The 18,864-nt window shown below is 42.2% G+C and overlaps 1 protein-coding gene across 4 annotated transcripts in view; it reads right to left on the minus strand.

Moving 5' to 3' along the window:
* The window catches only part of Atp13a4 (ATPase 13A4), a 132,103-nt gene that overhangs the window by 10,432 nt on the left and 102,807 nt on the right, over positions 1-18,864 (minus strand). For all 4 annotated transcript variants that reach the window (XM_029544772.1, XM_029544773.1, XM_029544775.1 and 1 more), the window contains 10 exons: positions 15,078-15,241; positions 14,152-14,274; positions 12,885-12,964; positions 11,111-11,153; positions 10,588-10,697; positions 8,666-8,762; positions 6,605-6,677; positions 2,618-2,789; positions 1,804-1,997; positions 611-699 (listed from right to left, as the gene is read on the minus strand). In XM_029544772.1, coding sequence (XP_029400632.1) covers positions 611-699; positions 1,804-1,997; positions 2,618-2,789; positions 6,605-6,677; positions 8,666-8,762; positions 10,588-10,697; positions 11,111-11,153; positions 12,885-12,964; positions 14,152-14,274; positions 15,078-15,241 — 1,145 coding nt within the window. The remainder of the gene's footprint in view (positions 1-610; positions 700-1,803; positions 1,998-2,617; positions 2,790-6,604; positions 6,678-8,665; positions 8,763-10,587; positions 10,698-11,110; positions 11,154-12,884; positions 12,965-14,151; positions 14,275-15,077; positions 15,242-18,864) is intronic.

Here is an 18,864-nt window from a genome sequence, read left to right on the forward strand (position 1 = left end):
TATATATATATATATATATACAATACATATACAATACATACACATACATCATATATATACTTTTCCTCACTTGAGTAGGTAAGATTATAGTATCTTGTAGGATTTCAAACTTGTCTCAGTTATGTCTTTAAAATGTAAGAGAGAGAGAGAGAGAGAGAGAGAGAGAGAGACCTTGAGATAGAGGAGTGAGGCTCAGTGAAAGCACCTTTTCAAATATAACTATGAAAGTACAAAAAAGCATGGATTTTAAAGTAAGTACAGATTTGAGAATTAATCTCGACTGTTGCAGGCAAAATTTCTTTAAACAGCATTTGAAAGCAAAGCATGTGTAAGCTGACTTTTACCAATCTTTCAGGGAATTTTGTTTTCAATGAAAACTGGCTCAATACTTGTTCTAAGGCTATGTTTAGTCCCAGAATGTAACACTTGATGCGATCTTATTTCCTGATTAGCTTGAGTAAAAAATAGATATAATTCAGCACTCTTTTAAACTCTGCCATTTCCAAATTCCATAGCCAGTGTCAAGAGCCCCTGTCAGTTATGACAGTGACCTGCTATCGGAGGCTAGTGACAAAAATACTAACATCGTCATCTTCCAGAGGATACTTACGTCCAAACGCCTATGCATCTCTGGGATATCCGCAAATAGAATGAAAAGACATACGCCCATCTGTAAAATCAGCACAAGGACAAATATATCTGAGGAAACAAGAACACAAGCTATCATTTTGAGAATTCATCGTGGGAAGCATCACATCTATTGACTGATATATTCTAGGTTAACGCTGATTACATTTACTTGACTTTTATATTCAAATACTGCATAATGGATGGAAGCGCTCATTTCTATGCGATGGGTCTCACCTCTACAATCTCCATGCACGTCCTTGAGGGGGAGCCTTTTTTTTTTTAACATCTATGTTACATTTCAATTAGTACAGGTGGTAAATAAATATATAGAGAATAACAATGGCAAAATGTCCCTTTAATACATTTTTAAAGACATTCAAGTATCTTGCCTTAATACAAGTCTTCTGCCTCAAATCCATTTCTGGAAAACCAAGAATGCCATAAATACATGAGATTTTAAATTGTGATTATATAAAGATGAACATTCAACAGCTTCTTCATCCCAATGAGGAAAAAGACAAAATTACTCTTCCTGGAACAACTTCATATTGAGGATATTGATCCTTCAACTTGTGCTTTTGAATTTTTATAATTAGAGGGTTAGTATCGATATACTATCGATATTATGAGATATATGTCTCAGAGACTAGGAAGGATTCTCCTAAACAACCTCTCTGGCCCAAATTACTCCAGCCCAGAGTGTCCACAATGCTGTATGCTGAGATTCCTTGTGGCCAGACCCACTCCCAGTCTGCCTCTACACAATGCCATCCTGGCCAGCCTTCATGACACCAAGTCCCAGCTGAGGGCTGTGACCCTTCTCATGTCTCCGGGGTGAATTCTGATAGATGGTTACAAGATTGGTCTTTACATTGAGCTTCTCAACTAAGACTGATCCCAAGAGATATCACCCAAAGACAATGTGGGGTGGAACCATGGTATGAAAAAGGAATTTCTTTAAGGGGACGAGAGAGGCAGGGGAATGAGACCGCAGTGTTTTTTTTTTCAGAGCTCTGGGTGGAAGTGAAGGAACTCTAGTTGAGGCTGTGCTGTGCTGTGCTATGCTGTGCTATGCTGTGCAGTTGCTTCCTTCCTGAGAGGCCTGAGCATGCCTGCTCTAATGATCAGCAATGGTTAATAATCATCCCTCTGCTCAAACACAGTGTCACTCACAGTTTGTATAGGTGGGCTGCCTAAATGGTTTTCCTTTAGAGAATACAAGAGCCACAAAGATACAGTTGATGGTTCCCAAAAACCATATTGTCGTATTCTCAAAACTCGCAAAGGTGCTGTTACTTCTGGTTTTCTCAGGAACGATGGGAGATGCAGTTAAGGCTGAGACGGTCTCATTTCTCACTGGACAGACACTACAAAGAAAACCGAAAAAGCCAATGGAGTTCTCAGTACACATTTCCATCTGCAGGTCACCGTGGCAAGCACTGTTAAGAGCAAACATCCAGTATTTCATAATTGTCCAGTGAAGAAGACACAAGGAAAAATAAGCACAGACTGATCTATCGTTTAGTGTGTATGAGTAGGCAAATAGGCATAGGCAGATGCAACTGCTACTTTTTCATTAAGCTGCGCATCCATCGTGTACACTAAGGATACAGGGGTAGAGGAGAGTAAATTCTGATCCCTCTCTTAATAAACTTAAGAATCATTAATAAATGCATGGGTAACATGCTTTATTGTTGAACAAGGCAGTTTTGAAAGGAAAAGGTTTTGATCGTCTCATTGGACACAGTTTAAATGAGGCTCTTTAAAGTGGGAGAAACAGAAAAGTTAGAACCCCTCATTAGTGAGCAACACAGGACAAATTATGTAATAAAAAGACAAATGATAGTTGGCAATTCCCCCCCCCAAAGGATTTAAGGGAATTAACACCCTTGGCAGGTGTAAACTCATTTGCCTCCCTTCATATGAGCCAGATGATGTTTGACAGAAATCAGACTTCAAGGAGCTAGATTTGAGGCCAGGCTGATACCTGTGATGGTCCATGATATACCAAGGCTGCTTCTGGACCAGGATGAAGCCCACAATGTGCATGGCCAAACTGAGGAGGATGTTGAGGATAACGGAGAGCAGAAGAGGTGGTGAGATTAGCCGCCCTGCAGGTCTGAAAGGCACGAGCTTGGGGTTGGCGCCATTCAGATTCACTACGAAACAAATCCAAGGTTTGCATGCATGAGAGCGGGAATGTGTTGGGTTCTCAGACGAGAGAGCACCTGTCAAGCCTCCATCTGAGCAGATTCTCTTGGCACCAGATGGTAATTAACACAGAGATGTACTACAACCAATCAGAGCAGAGATTAAGGGACTGTGGAATGCTCAGCCCTAAATGGGATATCTGTGTCACAGCCCATTCTCCAAAAACTCTGGGATGTTTGCAAATGGGGGGAGGGGCGGGGAGAGGGGGGACAGAAAGGATGTACAGTGAGAGCTGATAGGTGACAGTAATGAAACAGTGTCTTCAGGACACAGGGCAGTTGCACATGTGAGCTCACAGCATGCACAAGGTCTGTGCAAGCGTAGACCAAACCCAATCCCAGCACAGAACAGGGAATTGGGCATAAAGCGCTACCCCAGCTGAGGTGCTATTGGCAACTGACAGCTTCTGGGAGAAGGGAGTCAGTTTTCTCTGAGTGTATCCCCAACTAAGTCAGCTACACTCTAGCGGGAGGATACACATACAAGAATATTTATTTGTCCAGCACACATCAGTCTTGACGGGATCATGATTTTACAGGACACCAAGTTGGTTGGGAAGAAAAGTAGAGCAGGGAGGAGTCTGGGGAGAGGGTGAATGTGATAACGAAAAGCATTGGAGTTAGAGCGGTGGCTCGGTGGTTATGAGCATTGGATGCTCCTGCAGAGGACCTGGGTTTGATTCCCAACACCCACATGGTGGCTCACGACCGTCTGTAACTCCAGTTACATGGGATCCAACACCCTTTTCTGGTCTCTGCAGGCACCAGGCACCCACATGTCACTCTCTTTCTGTTGCCTTCAGATCAAAATGTAAAACCCTCAGCTACTTCTTTAGTCCCACGTCTGCCTGTGTATCTCCGGTAGGAGGTAATATGATCAGGGGTGGTGCTGATGTAGGCAGGACCCCAGTCACCTGAGATTCGGATTTCATGGGATAGAAAGTTACTAAAAACTTTTGTTTGCATTTTTTTTTTACTATTGTTATTGTGGTGGGAGGGCATGTGTCACACTGCACATGTGTGATCACAGGACATATCTCTGGAGTGGTTTCATTTTCTCCTCCCACTTTCGTGTGGGTGTCAGGGACTGAACCCACATCTCCAGGCTTGCAAGGCAAGCATCTTTACCTGCTGACCCATCTTGCTAGACCACACTGGACCATCTTAAGCGAAAGAGTGGCATCATAATATTTACATTTTAACAAAAACTATACTGTATGAAAGGTAAATGGAACCATCAAAGAGAGTTTGCATAAAAATACTTTAGGGCAGCCTGTGGCTTTCTATGTAACTTTTTAAAAAGAGCAGTGAGGTTGTCAGCAAGAATGAAAGCCACAGCAATTATATGGGCAATGCTGGCCTGGCCCACCTAACAAAATAGGAGAGAGTGGTTATCTTGCACTGGCAAAAATGGAGCTGGGATGCGATGTGAAGAGACACCATAACCATGGCAACTCTTATAAAGGAAAGCATTTCATTGGGGCTAGCTTACAATTCAGAGGTTTAGTCCATTATCATCATAGCAGGGAGTAAGGCACACAGTCAGACATAGTGCTGGAGAGGTAGCTAATTGTTCTACATCTAGGCAGCAGGAAGAAAGCAACACTGGGCCTGGCTTGGGATTTTGAAACCCCAAAGCCCATCTCAGTGATACACTTCCTTCAACAAGGCCACACCTCCTATTCTCTCCCAGGTAGCATCACCCCCTAGTGACCAAGAATTCAAATATACAACCCCGTGGAGGCCATTTCTATTCAAACCACTCACTACAGAACTTTATATGTATTAGGTGGAAAGACTGAAAAAGAAAAAGAGAAAAACTCAGAGACGGTCCGTGATTTGAGTAAGTAGGGAGGTAGTGATGCTATCTCGTAGACTGTAAGACATAAAAGAAAAAGGATAGTTTTGCCTCTCTTCTCTTGTTTCACTGACATACCCCAAATTCCCAGAGCATTAAGTAGCACAGACAAGCCACTCAGTAAGTTCACACAACTAGGTCCGGGAGAATTGAGGGTTTAGCTCCACTATGTCCTGTACAGGCCCTGCTAAATATGCAAAGCTGTATGCTTCTTCATTGCAGATCTCCAGATAATCATCTTGTCTGCCGATATAAACTAAGGATTCATCATACAGAGATGACTTTAAAGTCCTGTGGCTAGTTGACATCCCTTAGAGACAGGGTGCAGGCTGAAGTCATGACGCTCTGAGAACAGAGTTTGAGGAAATTAAAACAGAAAGATGGAAGCTGTTTCACTAAAGATGGCATGTGGCATCACTAAAGTGAAAAGAAAGAAACCTTTTGAGGAAGAAGGGTGGTGTTGAGGGGCCAATGCTTGAGACGGCATGGCCATCGCTATAGACTGCAGACAGGCTGGGAGAACTTGGGCAGCCACAGCCAGGGGAGTGGCTGAGTGGAGCGATCACCTCCTCCACCTGCGATGTTCTTGTGTATTTCTGTGCATGGTTTGGGAATGAATTGTCATGAGAGCTGTTAAAATTACAGAAGAAAAGGCATGAAAGTAAGACCACTGCACATGTAAAAAGAGCTGAACCTTTGTAGCCAGTTAGTCATTTGTACCCTCTCGGACAGTGATCTCTGGGGCGACTCATAAAGGACACCTATTACCAATGAACTCTCAAAGCAAAGTGGGCAGTGGAATTGAAGACTCATGTTCACACGAAGCCCTACACGCAGATGTCCAAAGCAGTTTTTGTCTTAGCCTGTCAAAACTTGAAAGCAACAAAGTTGCCCTTCAGTAGGCGAATGGAGAAGTAAACTGTGGCACAGAGAAAACAGAATATAGCTCAGCACACTAAAGAGGTAAACTTCCAATTATGCAAGGTGTGTAGAAACCTCGAATGTATAGAATTATTATATGAAAAAGGCTGTTCTGAATGGTCTGATGTATATATAATTCCAACGGCAGAAGTTTCTGGAGAGGTGTAGAGACTGTTAAAAGACCACAGTGGTTGTCATAAGTTTGGAGAAAGGAAGAACAAAAAAAAAAGCATAAAACATTTTTGGAGGTAAACATTCTGTATGGTAGCACAGTGATAGACATCTGTCATATGACATGTCCAAACTCATAGAGTTCGAGATTAAGAGCAAACGCAAATGCACACTATGAGCTTTGGAGGAATCGTGATGCACAGACAGATGCATGGAGGTCAATGTGCCTTCCTTGGGGCAGGGATGAGGCTTGCAATAGGGGAAGCTGTGTACACTTGGGCGCAAAGGGAATCTCTGCACCTTGGTCTCAACATTGCTAGAAACCTACAATAGCTTGAAAATGCATTCATACGTTGAAATTTTTCCCTGTGTAGGAGACAATCCACATACTCATTAGACAGGTGGGAGGTGGGAGCATGATGATGGCAGAATTGCCCTTAAGTGCCACTTTCCATGGCAAGAGGTGGCAATTTGGAGGTCATTAAGATCAAGGCCATTCAGCTCTCCAAGCGAAGCACATTTCAACTGCATCTACACTGAAAAAGCACACCCAAGTCATTTCCTATTTCCCAGGTGCTTTTTCATTCTGGTTGATTAGTGCCCATTTATAGAAGGTCTATACTTCAGGGGGGAGGCAAAAAGCTAGCTTTTCCCTTTCTTAACATTTTCTTTTAATAGAATTGAATATTCTATGGCCACACCCCATCTCTGGGACTAAACTATACAATCCTGCTGCTGACAGACAGCCCTTCCTGGGGTGGAGGGAAGGCAGTAGGGAGAGGCACCTCCAGGAAGAAAGTTTGAAAGTTCTTACTTGTTACACCAATAAGAGTTGTGATGGCCAGATCCTGGAATAGAAACTGGTAATTTGAAAGGCTGTTTGTCTTCTGGAAACCAAAAAGAAAGCAGATTAAAGAATGATTAAGTGTGTGGCAGAAGCTTCACAAGAATTGCATTGTGTCTCCCTACAACATTAATTTTTTTCAAGAAGGTTACTGACGACGTGCCATGGTTCGGGTTAGTGAGCGGTGGAGTCTGTGAAGGGTAGGGCTACCTATGTCTGTGAAGCCCTCTAGCTTCAGGACAACTTCCTGTGTGTGCTTCTCAGGCACAGTGTCCTACATCTGTGGTACCCAGAGCTAAGGCAAACACATGCTAGATCTGTCCTGTCCCTTTACTGATGACTAACAGAACGTGTGGGTTTGGTCTGATGCAATAAACCATGCGTCCCCAATAGTCACATGTAACAGCTGTTTGGTAGTCTTACACAGTTTTCACTGATGGAAAGTCAGAGCAACTGAATTCACAACATGCATCTTGGGCATTGTTAGGTGAGATGTTATAGACTGTTAATAAATTGTCTCGCTGTTCTTGCAAAAGAATGTTTGAGCCTCTGACTTCAGCCATGTTGCTTCCCTGCTCTCGAACTGGAGAGAAAGGGAGATTATTGTACACCATATTGAATTATATTTTTGAGGGCAATAAACTGTTGGGATTCCAAAATAGGATCCAATTCCCACAAGCAGCCTAACCTCTAGTGCCCTCATCAGAGAAGCTGAAAACCTATCTGAAAGCAAGGCTTTGAGAGCAGGAGCTTGAACTGAGGAGAGAGAAAATACGAAGCAAAGAGGAGACTGGATAAGATATCTGCAGGGTTGGCTCCCTTCCTTGGTGTTGGAGAGTGAGCTTGCACATGGAAACCACACACAATAGTGACCTCTGTTCTCTTTTATAGCCTGTTCAGTGACAAGAGCCACCACAGGATATATGTGTTTATTTTTAGATCATGACTCGCCAATTTTCACGTCTGTGTATGTAGGGAATGAGAGCTATGCTAGGTTATTTCCCTTTGAAAGTCAATAGTTAAGCTTTCATGACAGTTAAGGTCTGGATGTTAAACACAGCTTTAAAAAAAAACCACTTAAATCATGCAAACATGCCACTAAATGAATTGCATAGCATGAAGGTGGGATACATGCAAGGCTTGGTGCTATCTACTTCCTTGCTCCGTTTGCTTTTCTATTATCTATGCCCCTGGGTTATTTCCAGCTCCTGTGTCTATATGGCACATACGTGTGTGCTGCTATTGTATGTTACCATTTGGCTATTCCAGGTGGGTAGCTGGATGGTCACACCCCTGAAACTGCACAGGGGAGTCTGCTGTGACAACTAATATCAGCTATCAACTTGATACACTTAGGTAAAGGAACTTCAACTGAAGAACTGATTCCATCCAATTAGCCTACAGACAGGTCAGTGAGATGTTTCTCTGATTGTTAATTGATAATGGCGGACCCAGTCTACTGTGGCCCCGGGCCATCCCTGGGAAGACAGGACTAGGCTATGTATGTAAAGGAGCTGAGCAAGCTAGGGAAAGCAAGCTGTGAGCAGTGTTTCTCTGTTGGTTTCTGCTTCCCATTCCTGCCTTGACTTACTGTATTTATTCCCATCAGAAATGGACAGAAACCTATAAGCCAAAAAAGTCCCTTTCCTCCCCCTTAGTTGCTATTGGCTCACATGTTATCACCATAACAGAGAATCAAGCTAGAACCAGTTACTAAAGCACTACTCCAGTCCTAGAATCCATGCTTTAATAAATAGAACTGGGAAAGCAGATACCTGGTTCACATTGTGAAACAGACAACGAGAATAAAATGATATTATATTCTGTCCTTTGGTTGTCACATGATGCTGTGTTTCTATATCAGAGAGCCACGGCTTGTCCTGCAGGTCCATCTAGTCCTGACTTATTTTGTGAGCTCTCGGGGACACTTTTAGGAAGATCCTTGATACACAAACATTCAGGCATTTAGCACCCACTGGCTCAACTACTTGCTTTAGTTCTCACTAAAGGAGGCTTGGTCCCAAGTCATACCCAGTAGAGCAGCAGAACACCAACATACTGAATCATGCTGTACAGGGCCATGTACTTAAACATGCAAAAGGATGTAACGAGAGCAGCGCGGCCTTCCCTGTGGAAGAAAAGCAATGAGAGCAGATGAAGCAAGTGGGGGAGAGAAACTGGGTGTTATTCTGTGGGTTTTTTTTTCTCATCTGAACTTAGAACAACAAAAATAGATAAAAAGCCAGACATCTGGTTATATGATAGCTTGCCTCCAACTGTGCACAGCCTTGAGCCAGTGGGAGCTAAATGCCTGGAAAAGAGCAGCTCTGGGCCAATGTCCACAGCCTTGACCCAGCAATGGACTCCGATTCACAGTTACTTGTGTCCACTGTGTGTGAAATTGTTTCAGTTCTTGAACTCAGAGCCCAGCGGGGGGGGGGGTGGATCTGGGAGCCAGTCTCAGACCTCAGACATGTGTGCTAAAAGGATTTGGAAGGTCACTCCCCTGTCTCAGTTTCTGCATCTGTGAACTAAGGGAAGTAAATAAGGTCTGGGAGCATTTTCAAGCAGGTGCTGTGGGAATCTGGCATGATGTTGGATCCAAATTTCACCTAGGGAAATTTCTAACTTTTCCTGCACTAAAAGTGGTGTGCACACTCAAATCACCTGTGCCTCGGATTTAAATGGCCTGGACGCAATGAGCGTGCTCCTTTCTTTGTGCTGTTGTTGGCTGGTGCTGAACAAATACAATATTCAAGCACAAAACAGATGAATGTAAATTACTGCTTCTTTCTAGTTTATTTGGAATTGGGGCTGGGACTTTAATTTACTTGGTATAATAGCCTCCTATTGGTTCAAGACCTGATCCTCAAACCAGGTCCTGCTGCTGTCATTGGCTCTGCCAGGGAAGTAATTTCTTCCTTTTTCTCACCTCCTCAAGAGAGGTTTTTTTCCAAGCAGCTAACTCCTCTTCCTCAGCCATGATATGGCCTTTACACTATCCATTTTATTTTTGTTAGCACATAGGAATGTCTGGGACAGTTGTCTTTACTGACCTCGCTTACATCCTGATACTAAGTTGCAACTCAACAAGCCCTACTCTAGTGTATGGAGAAACAAGGAGACTAGCCAACTCTTTATACTAATATGGCAGAAAAAGTATGCTAATAGATAAAACACGATCTCCAGCCCTCTGTGGTCTCTAGCCATGGGCATATCACTTATGTTATCTACTCTTTGTTTCTTTATTTGCAAAAGATATACTAATCATGTCTCCATCTGTAGGGCATTTTTTAATATGCTATCCGATACATTTTAAATTATAAGCACAAGCTGTGTTGACTGAGATCGACCACTATGCTGTTCCTACTATTCAAGCTAAATGAACCAGCAGTACAAATATAGAATCAAGGTGAATTCAGTGGGCACAGCAAGGAGTAATAAAGATTTTTTTAAGACTGGGGATGAGAAAGGTAATGTAACCTAAGGGAACACAAAGAGCCAAGAGGGAAAAAAAAAACAAGTGGGTTTTCCCAATCTCCCAGGAAAACGCATCAAAACAAAATTGCTAATGTAATTCAAAGTAGTGACAACCTTTTTTAAAAAAAAAAATGATCTAACTTGGCTAGACAGTGGTGGCCCACACCCTTACTCTCAGCAGACAGCCAGGGCTACACAGAGAAACCCTGTCTCAATCAAAGAAAAGAAAGAGAAAGACAAAGATACCATCAGTGACTTGTACTGGAAACAGCACTGTTCTCCCAACATTACCTTTTACCCCTTTCCCAACATTATTTGCGACTCTTTTTGAAATCCATTAGGCAGAAGAATGTTTATATTTTTACAGAAAGCACCCTCTCTACACAAACTCTTCTGCTTTTCCCCAGAAGAATAATATTGTCTGCACCCAAAAGTCAAAAGAGAAAATAATGCCAGGGAAGGCACATTCTTACTTGATGAGATGTGGCACGCATTCGATGTTTGGAGTCTTGGAAGTGAAAGGAGAGGCCACTGATGCCTCCTGCTCTGATAAAGAGATGCCGACATGAGCCATCTTCAGGGCCTGAAAGCAAAGAGTCCGTTAATTGCCTATGTACACACACACACACAGAGAGAGAGAGAGAGAGAGAGAGAGAGAGAGAGACAGACAGACAGACAGACAGACAGACAGACAGACAGACAGACAGACAGACAGACAGACAGACAGACAGACAGACAGACAGAGAGAGCTGGCCACAAGGTAACCTGAGACCCTAAACCAGACTTTACCCTGCCTGCCATTTCAGAAAGAGATGGCATTAAATACCTACCAAGGAGAGGGTTCTAGAACCAAGCTGGACATTATTTAGCATTTAGTAACCAATGACTCATTTAGTAGCTTTGGTAAAATCCTTGATGTCAGTTTATCCATCCATAAAAAGATATCCATCTCAAGTATTTTTGAGAAATTGTGGCCCCACACTGATAGCTACTTACCCCACAGTCATTGGCACCATCTCCACACATACCTACAAAGTAGCTTAAAAAAAGAAAAGAAAAGAAAACCAAGTGAATTGAATCATAGATATCAAGGCTGGTTTATTGATAAAGCTAATTTCTCTAGTTAAAAAAAAAAAAAGGTAACTAACCTTACTTAAGTGTTTAAACGTTTTATTATAAGGATATTCCCCTTAAGAGACTGGTTGATGCCATGTGTGATTGCACAGTTCTCACAATGAATGAGAAACCTAGGACATCACTGGGCACTTCATAGGCACTTCACTGATTAGAGTACAGTTTTCCCCTCCACAAAAAACATTAATGAGACAGCACAGTCCAGAGGTTGCAGGATTTTGTCAAGAAACCAGATCTAGGTTTTAGTCTTCTCGTTTTGCCATTTTTAACATAATTGTTAGACTGGAAAGTGACTAGGTAAGTCATAATCATAAGCACTGGGTTTTGGAGGAAATGCACCCTGCCAGTGGTCATGAATCGCCAGGCCCAGATGTTGAAGAAAGAAAGCAGAGGTCTGCTTCAGCATGGTCTTGATGGTTGGGTGAATACTCTCGTCTGGAACTGTTGGCTAAGATAATGAATGGTTGGTTTGGATTTTATACTGCTCTAAGTAGCCAGTTTACTCTGAATCCCTTTGTGTTTTTCAACCATGAGAAGACAGGGGTCTCTAAGTAAAGAAGCTGCCTAAACAACTAAATCATGTAATTGGGAAGATGGAATTAGAGTGGGAGGTCACATTGATATGGTCCACCATGAGTTTTCCTTAAAAGGAAATATGTTGTCAAACGGTGGACACTCATTTCATCTGTAAATGAAGACTCTTGGTATTGAAGTATCCTAATGATGTGATAAAAAGATGATTTAGCATAAGAATATTTTAATATTGAGCTATTTGATGATCCTCTATGCTATAATTGTGATAATAGATTATGGATGCGAAGCCTAAATCCCTGTTCCTTCAGTGGCTGAGCTCATACCCTTCCTGTCTCAGTTCATACCCGTACCCTTTTTGGGACCCTATATTCTCCTATAACAGTTCTTAGCTTTGGGTGCAACAATGACTTGTGTGAGGAGCTTTACCAAAATGCTGTGTTCAGGACCCACAGAATCAAGTAAGCAGGGCTCATGGGGCTCACAGAAACTTAATCAACAACCATGGACCCTATAGGGATCTGAGCTAGGTACTCTGCATACATGTTATGGTTGTGTACTTTGATATTTTGATGGTATCCCTAAGAGTGGGAGTGAGGATAACTCTGATGCTTTTGCCTGTGACTGGGACACCCGTCTTCCTACTGGGTCACCTTGTCCAGCCTTGCGATGAAGTTTTGTGCCTAGCTTTATTATAATTTATTGTGCCGTGATATGATGATATCCCGGGGGGGGGGCTACTGTTTTGTTTGTTTGTTTGTTTTAAATAATGGAACTGGAAGGAGTGAAGGTAGGGGAAACTGTGGTTAGCATGTAACATACAATAAAAAAAGTAAAAATTTAAAAAATAAAAATGCTGTGTTCCCACCTCATATGAACAACTAAGTTAGGACCACTGGGAAGTATGGAATAGAGACTGCTACTTTTTCTAAGTTTCCCAGTGACTGTCATCTGCCCTGCGTAAGAACCCCTGCCCTAACCTAGCGACACAGATCCCCTGGACCCGTTCCATCCCATTTACTGCGTGAGGCCTCCATCAGCTCAAGCCTCTCCCATACCCAGACTGCCACACCTCTATCACTTCATCCTGGGCTAAACCACTTACTCCAGTTTCTGGAACTCTTCCACCAGGCTTGACTTTTGCCCAGGAGACATTCTTGCAAAGATGGTCCCATTGATCAGTATCTGTAACCACCACAACAACCGAAAAATAAAGGAAAAATGTTTTATGATGGTAGCTAGTCACACACAAAACACAGAACATTGGTTAGTGGTATTCATGAATGGTAAAAGTTCATTCCCAGTGAAATAATTCCTCCTTCTCCTCCTCTTCCTCCTTTTCCTCCTCCCCTGTTCCTGTTCCCCCTCCTCCTTCTCCTCTTCTTCTTTGTATTTTAATATGGACATTGAGACTTTTGTTTTTAAATAAACCCAATGAAAACAAAATATAAGTATTTATAAAAAATAGTTTATTTTTTTAATGCCCTATGTAATTGAACCCAACCACCATGGGAAATACTGCCTTCTCTGCCATATCCTGAAAAATCTTGAGCTTCACAGAAAGTTGAACCGATGGAATCTGAGGTATTATTACAATAGAGAAATACAGCAGGACCCAGGAGATGGCAAAGACAAAACTGCTTCCCAGAAAATTGTTCATAACTAGCTGAAAATCACCAAGTGATGAAATAAAGACTATTTGTGATTTAATCATGTTATATGAGCTTGACCAATTATGAAACTCAGCTTCTATCCCAAACTTAGTGAGCCCTGGAATGTGGATGGTCTGAGGGTCTAGTATCCTGTGCTGGTTTCTCTTCTTTACACTTCTATATGACAACTATGTGCCCCTTGCTCTCTGTGGCTATGAACCCAGTTCAGTATACAGTCAAAGTCTATTTGCTTACAAATGAGTTACTTTCCCTTATTATGAGTTTACTCATGAAAAAATAGCTTTAAGTTTGGCACTTTTAGAAAAGGGGTCTTCTACTACAAACATAATGGTGCTCTTCTCCTATCTTTGCCTGCCTTTCTGTTCCACCTCTGGGCTCCTACTAAACTGTGAAATGCCTACCCAGTGGCAGCATGGTAAGAGCTGGGCAGTGCCAAACCCTCCTTACATTTTCCTAGGGCCAGTATAAAGTTCATTCCTCGGGTTTATTATTTTCAAATCTAATAGGAAATAAGAGTAACTTTGCAAAAACCATTCCCCTCTTTTGTGATGTATAGAACTAGCTAGTTTTTGTCTTGCTTTGTTTCCTTTTTGGTTTTGTTTTATCCATGTCCAACACTGAAGCTCTTTGGGGGGCCATGCTATGTAAGTGACATACTCAACATCTTCAGCGAAATGTCACTGCTTCCGTAAAACTCACCTTTGGCAATAAACTGCTGAAATATTGGCTTATAACATGGAAGGATTTTCCACTCAGGGCAAAATGGTAACTTCCGTCTGTGCCATTTTCTGGGACTTCCTCTCTAATGTTGATGTAGGTGTCCTGCAAAGCAAGGAGCAACTGTTCCATGTTCTTCCCATTGCTAGAGTGGTCGGGACCACAAGCACATCTGACAGTGAGGACTGACATTAGACCAGGGTCTTTCTTTAGAAGTCACATTCCAGCCCTGATCCCTGAGAGAACTGATTCTTTGCTGGACTGATCTTCAGACAGCACAGCCACTGGCGGATAGGGATTGCTCATACTCATGTCCTGTTCTCATCTCAGTGTGATCTCTGTGAGGCCCAGAGATGTGTGCACTTCACACAATTCACATGTGAGATACAAGAGCATTGCAAGGGAACAACTCTCTCCTGGGAGTGAGAGCTTGTTGGGGCTCCTTTTTCTAACAGAATTAATATTGTTCCATAAGGACACAACGGAAATAGAATACAAACAAGACTGGAGATAAATGAATTTTTTTTTCCTACCTTGAAGATATAGTCTGATTATCTAGTGCACACAGGAGGTTGTCCAAAGGTAAGTTCCTTTTGAACCCAGTGGGGTGGCGGACAGGCAAGGGGAAATGTGGGAAGTTAAAGTCACAGTTTGGCTTATTGTGTTCTTTCTAGTAAGAAGCTAAAGGCTCTGTAAGAGTAAAGGAATGATTACTGTCAGAAGCCAAGGAAGTCTGAAGCTTAGAAATAGGAAGAGCATGGAAAACTGACGTAATTGGATTCCTATTTATTAAACACCTGGAGAAGTTCATTGACTTGGAGTTGCCTCAAAACTTGAGCTAGTCACAACTATGGCCACCACTGCATGGCGAGTCAGGAAATACAGCAGAGTGCTTGTGTTGTGTATACCTGACTCCCAAATGGACCAGGTTTCTTCTCTTCCACTAGTTTCCAAGAGATAGATGCCGATGAAGAACCAGTGGCTTCATTTGCCTCAACAAGAATGACTTTCTGGCCTTCGGGAACCATCCCAGACTTCCTAGCCACTGTTATTGCAGTCTGAAGATTGTCACCTAGAATAAAGAAAGAACATCTACAGACAGCGATGGAGAGAATGCACCAATACACATGGGATTTGAGAAATTCACAAGGGTTCTGTTCTTGTATTAGGTATAATGATAATTACTAAGGTTGTTTCAGCCTGACCAGGAATTTCATAATCCCTTCTCTGATTCTGACTCTTTTTCATCATGCTACTTCATAACTTACTGGAATATTTTTGTCAGCAAGCAGGGAGGAAAATTTTAAATGTGTTTTTGCCATTAATTACAATCTTTATAAATGTGGAGGAAGCCATTTGGCTTAATATCAGGCCCGGTGGCTCCTCTCCTGGTAGAAAGAGAGTGAGTCCACTACCATTGATCTCCCCGAGTGATTACAACTGAAAACCAAACAATAACCACAAAGCAATCACCCGAGGACTTCGGAAAGTCAACAAAAGCAGGCAGACTGTGGAAGGGATCAGAACTGGAGAAGCAAGCTAGCAAGAGATGGGTTTCTCAATGTTTACCTCTTTCCTCTGAAATGTGTGGCTTGAGTGTGTGTCCTAGTATGTCCCCTGAACTGTTCGGGCAGCTACAACCAAGAGTCTTAAACACAGTGTTTCTGCCTAGAGCAGGTAAAAAAAAAAAAAAAAAAAAAAAGAGGAGGCAGGAGGGGCTCTTGGAGAGTATAGACTATCAGGAAAACCATGGGACTGCAAGAGCTGCAGAAGAGAGCTAATTCAGCATTCGAATGAGGTAAGTCCCAGGCTCTATATAAGGGGAGCAGACCCATAAAAAAATGTGAGTTTAAGAACTAAACTATGGCATGTTACTCCCCCCTCCCGCCATTTGCCAGAGTAATGCCTAAACGCTTGAGAGAGGCAGATGAAAACAGCAAACACTTCAAATTTAAGCTAATACTGAAACGACAGCTTATAATAGACAAAACAGATCTGACAGCTAATTATTGACTGAAACAAGAAAAGACTGAAGCTTAGAGGTAATAGCACATACCATTAGTCCCACTCCGGAGGCAGAAGCAGGAAGATCTCTGAGTTCCAGGATAGACAGGGGTTGGGGGAACTGAACGTTTTAGCCTATGTATTACTAGGATCAACATTGGGTATGTTCAGTAACAACAAGCCTGGTCAATTTTTGATGTCTAAAAAAACGATCACCACAACACTGCCAATTCTCAGTTGATTCACATGTTGAAATGATCAGATAGTGGTCTTATGAAGCTATTTCTACTTGAGCTCTAGGCAGGGAACCCTCATAAATGTGGAAAGACAGAATGGACTCCAGAGACATGTCTTCTGATCTCTACACATGTGCCATAGCGCACACATAATACACACAATATGACAATAAATAAAAATTTAAACAGAAGCTAGTATAAGCCTCCTTTATATGTTCATAGTTAGCATTTATAAAAGCAAACAGAAAGATTCAACCAATTAATATGTATGGTGGTAATGGATAACTAAGAAATGGAAAATATAACACCTAAATTTTTTTATTCAATAAATTTTTAAAAATAAACTAGATGCACTCAGGAGACCAAGAGTCATTACACACACTGGAGAACAAAGAACACTGTTTTAAATGAACAGAGGCTTGGGTTATTTTTTTTCAATTTTTATTAAATATTTTCTTCATTTTCATTTTAAATGCTATCCTGAAAGTTCCTTATACCCTCCCCCCACCCTGCTCCCCTACCTACCCACTCCCACTTCTTGGCCCTGGCGTTCCTCTGTACTGGGGCATATAAAGTTTGCAAAACCAAGGAGCCTTTCTTCCCAATGATGACCCAATAGGCCATCTTCTGCTACTTATGCAGCTAGAGAAATGAGCTCTGGGGGTACTGGTTAGTTCATATTGTTGTTCCACCTATATGGTTGCAGACCCCTTCAGCTCCTTGGGTACTTTCTCTAGCTCCTCCATTGGGTGCCCTGTGTTCCATCCAATAGCTGACTGTGAGCATCCACTTCTGTATTTTCCAGGCACTGGCATAGCCTCACAAGAGACAGCTATATCAGGGTCCTTTCAGCAATCTTGCTGGCATGTGCAATAGTGTCTGCATTTGGTGACTGATCATGGGATGGATCCCCGGGGGGGGGGGAGTCTCTGGATGGTCCATCCTTTCATCTTAGCTCTAAACTTTTTCTCTGTAACTCCTTCCGTGGGTATTTTGTTCCCTATTCTAAGAAGGAATGAAATATTCACACTTTGGTCTTCCTTCTTCTTGATTTACTTGTGTTTTGCAAATTGTATCTTGGATATTCTAAGTTTCTGGGCTAATACCCACTTATCAGTGAGTGCTTATCACATGAGTTCTTTTGTGATTGGGTTACCTCACTCAGGATGATATCCTTCAGATACATCCATTTGCACAAGAATTTCATAAATTCATTGTTTTTAATAGCTGAGTAGTACTCCATTGTGTAAACATACCACATTTTCTGTATCCATTCCTCTGTTGAGGGACATCTGGGTTCTTTCCAGCTTCTGGCTATTATAAATAAAGCTGCTATGAACATAGTGGAGCATGTGTCCTTATTACCAGTTGGAACATCTGCTGGGTATATGCCCAAAAACGTTATTACTGGATTGTACTATGTCCAATTTTCTGAGGAACTGCCAGACTGCTTTCCAGAGTGGTTGTACAAACTTGCAATCCCACCAGCAATGGAGGAGTGTTCCTCTTTCTCCACCTCCTCACCAGCACCTGCTGTCACCTGAATTTTTGATCTTAGCCATTCTGACTGGTGTGAGGTGCAATCTCAGGGTTGTTTTGAATTGCATTTCCCTGATGATGAAGGACATTGAACATTTTTTCAAGTGCTTCTCAGCCCTTCGGTATTCCTCAGTTGAGAATTCTTTGTTTAACTCTGTACCCCCCCCTTTTTTTAATGGGGTTATTTGAATTTCTGGAGTCCAGCTTCTTGAGCTCTTTGTATATATTGGATATTAGTCCCCTATCAGATTCAGGATTGGTAAAAATCCTTTCCCAATCTGTTGATGGAGGCTTGGGTTATTAAAAGGACTTCCATTCTTGTCAGTAGAAACTAAGGAGAAGATAAAGAGATTGAAGTGTGTGTGTGTGTGTGTGTGTGTGTGTGTGTGTGTGTGTGTGAAGAAAATTCCCCAAACCCTGTAAGAAATTTCAATTTGTGAATTCCAAACATTCCAGAGAAGCCCAAATAAGTTAAACTCAATGAGAACCATCCCCAGACATAGGATAGTCACACAGCAGAAAGTCCAAGATAAAAGAAAAAGGCTATTAGAGAAAACTAGCACATTGCACATAGTATATAATGCTCAAAATGACCGCAGACTTGACATAAAAATCAGGAAGACTAAAGAAGACCTGAGTAGGTTGAACAGCCCAGATGTGTCAGGTAAACTGCAAAACTTGTAACAATCTAGAGGTCACAACAGCTGCCTAGGAAAAGATGGAACAGAACATCAGACTGGTCAGGCAGCAACTGCTGGAGACAGGTGAGGTTGGAGTTGTCAAGATGGAAAACAAGAGGGAAACTCAGATGCTGCACCAGGGAGATGCCCCCCAGGGGGGTGTACCAGGGAGAGGTCTGGAGTGGGGGTGTCTGACTGAACAAGAGCAAGGCCCAGAGTGTGTGTGGGGGGGGGTG

Source organism: Mus pahari, chromosome 12 (assembly GCF_900095145.1).
Source record: "Mus pahari chromosome 12, PAHARI_EIJ_v1.1, whole genome shotgun sequence".
In the NCBI taxonomy this organism is placed as follows: Eukaryota; Metazoa; Chordata; class Mammalia; order Rodentia; family Muridae; genus Mus; species Mus pahari.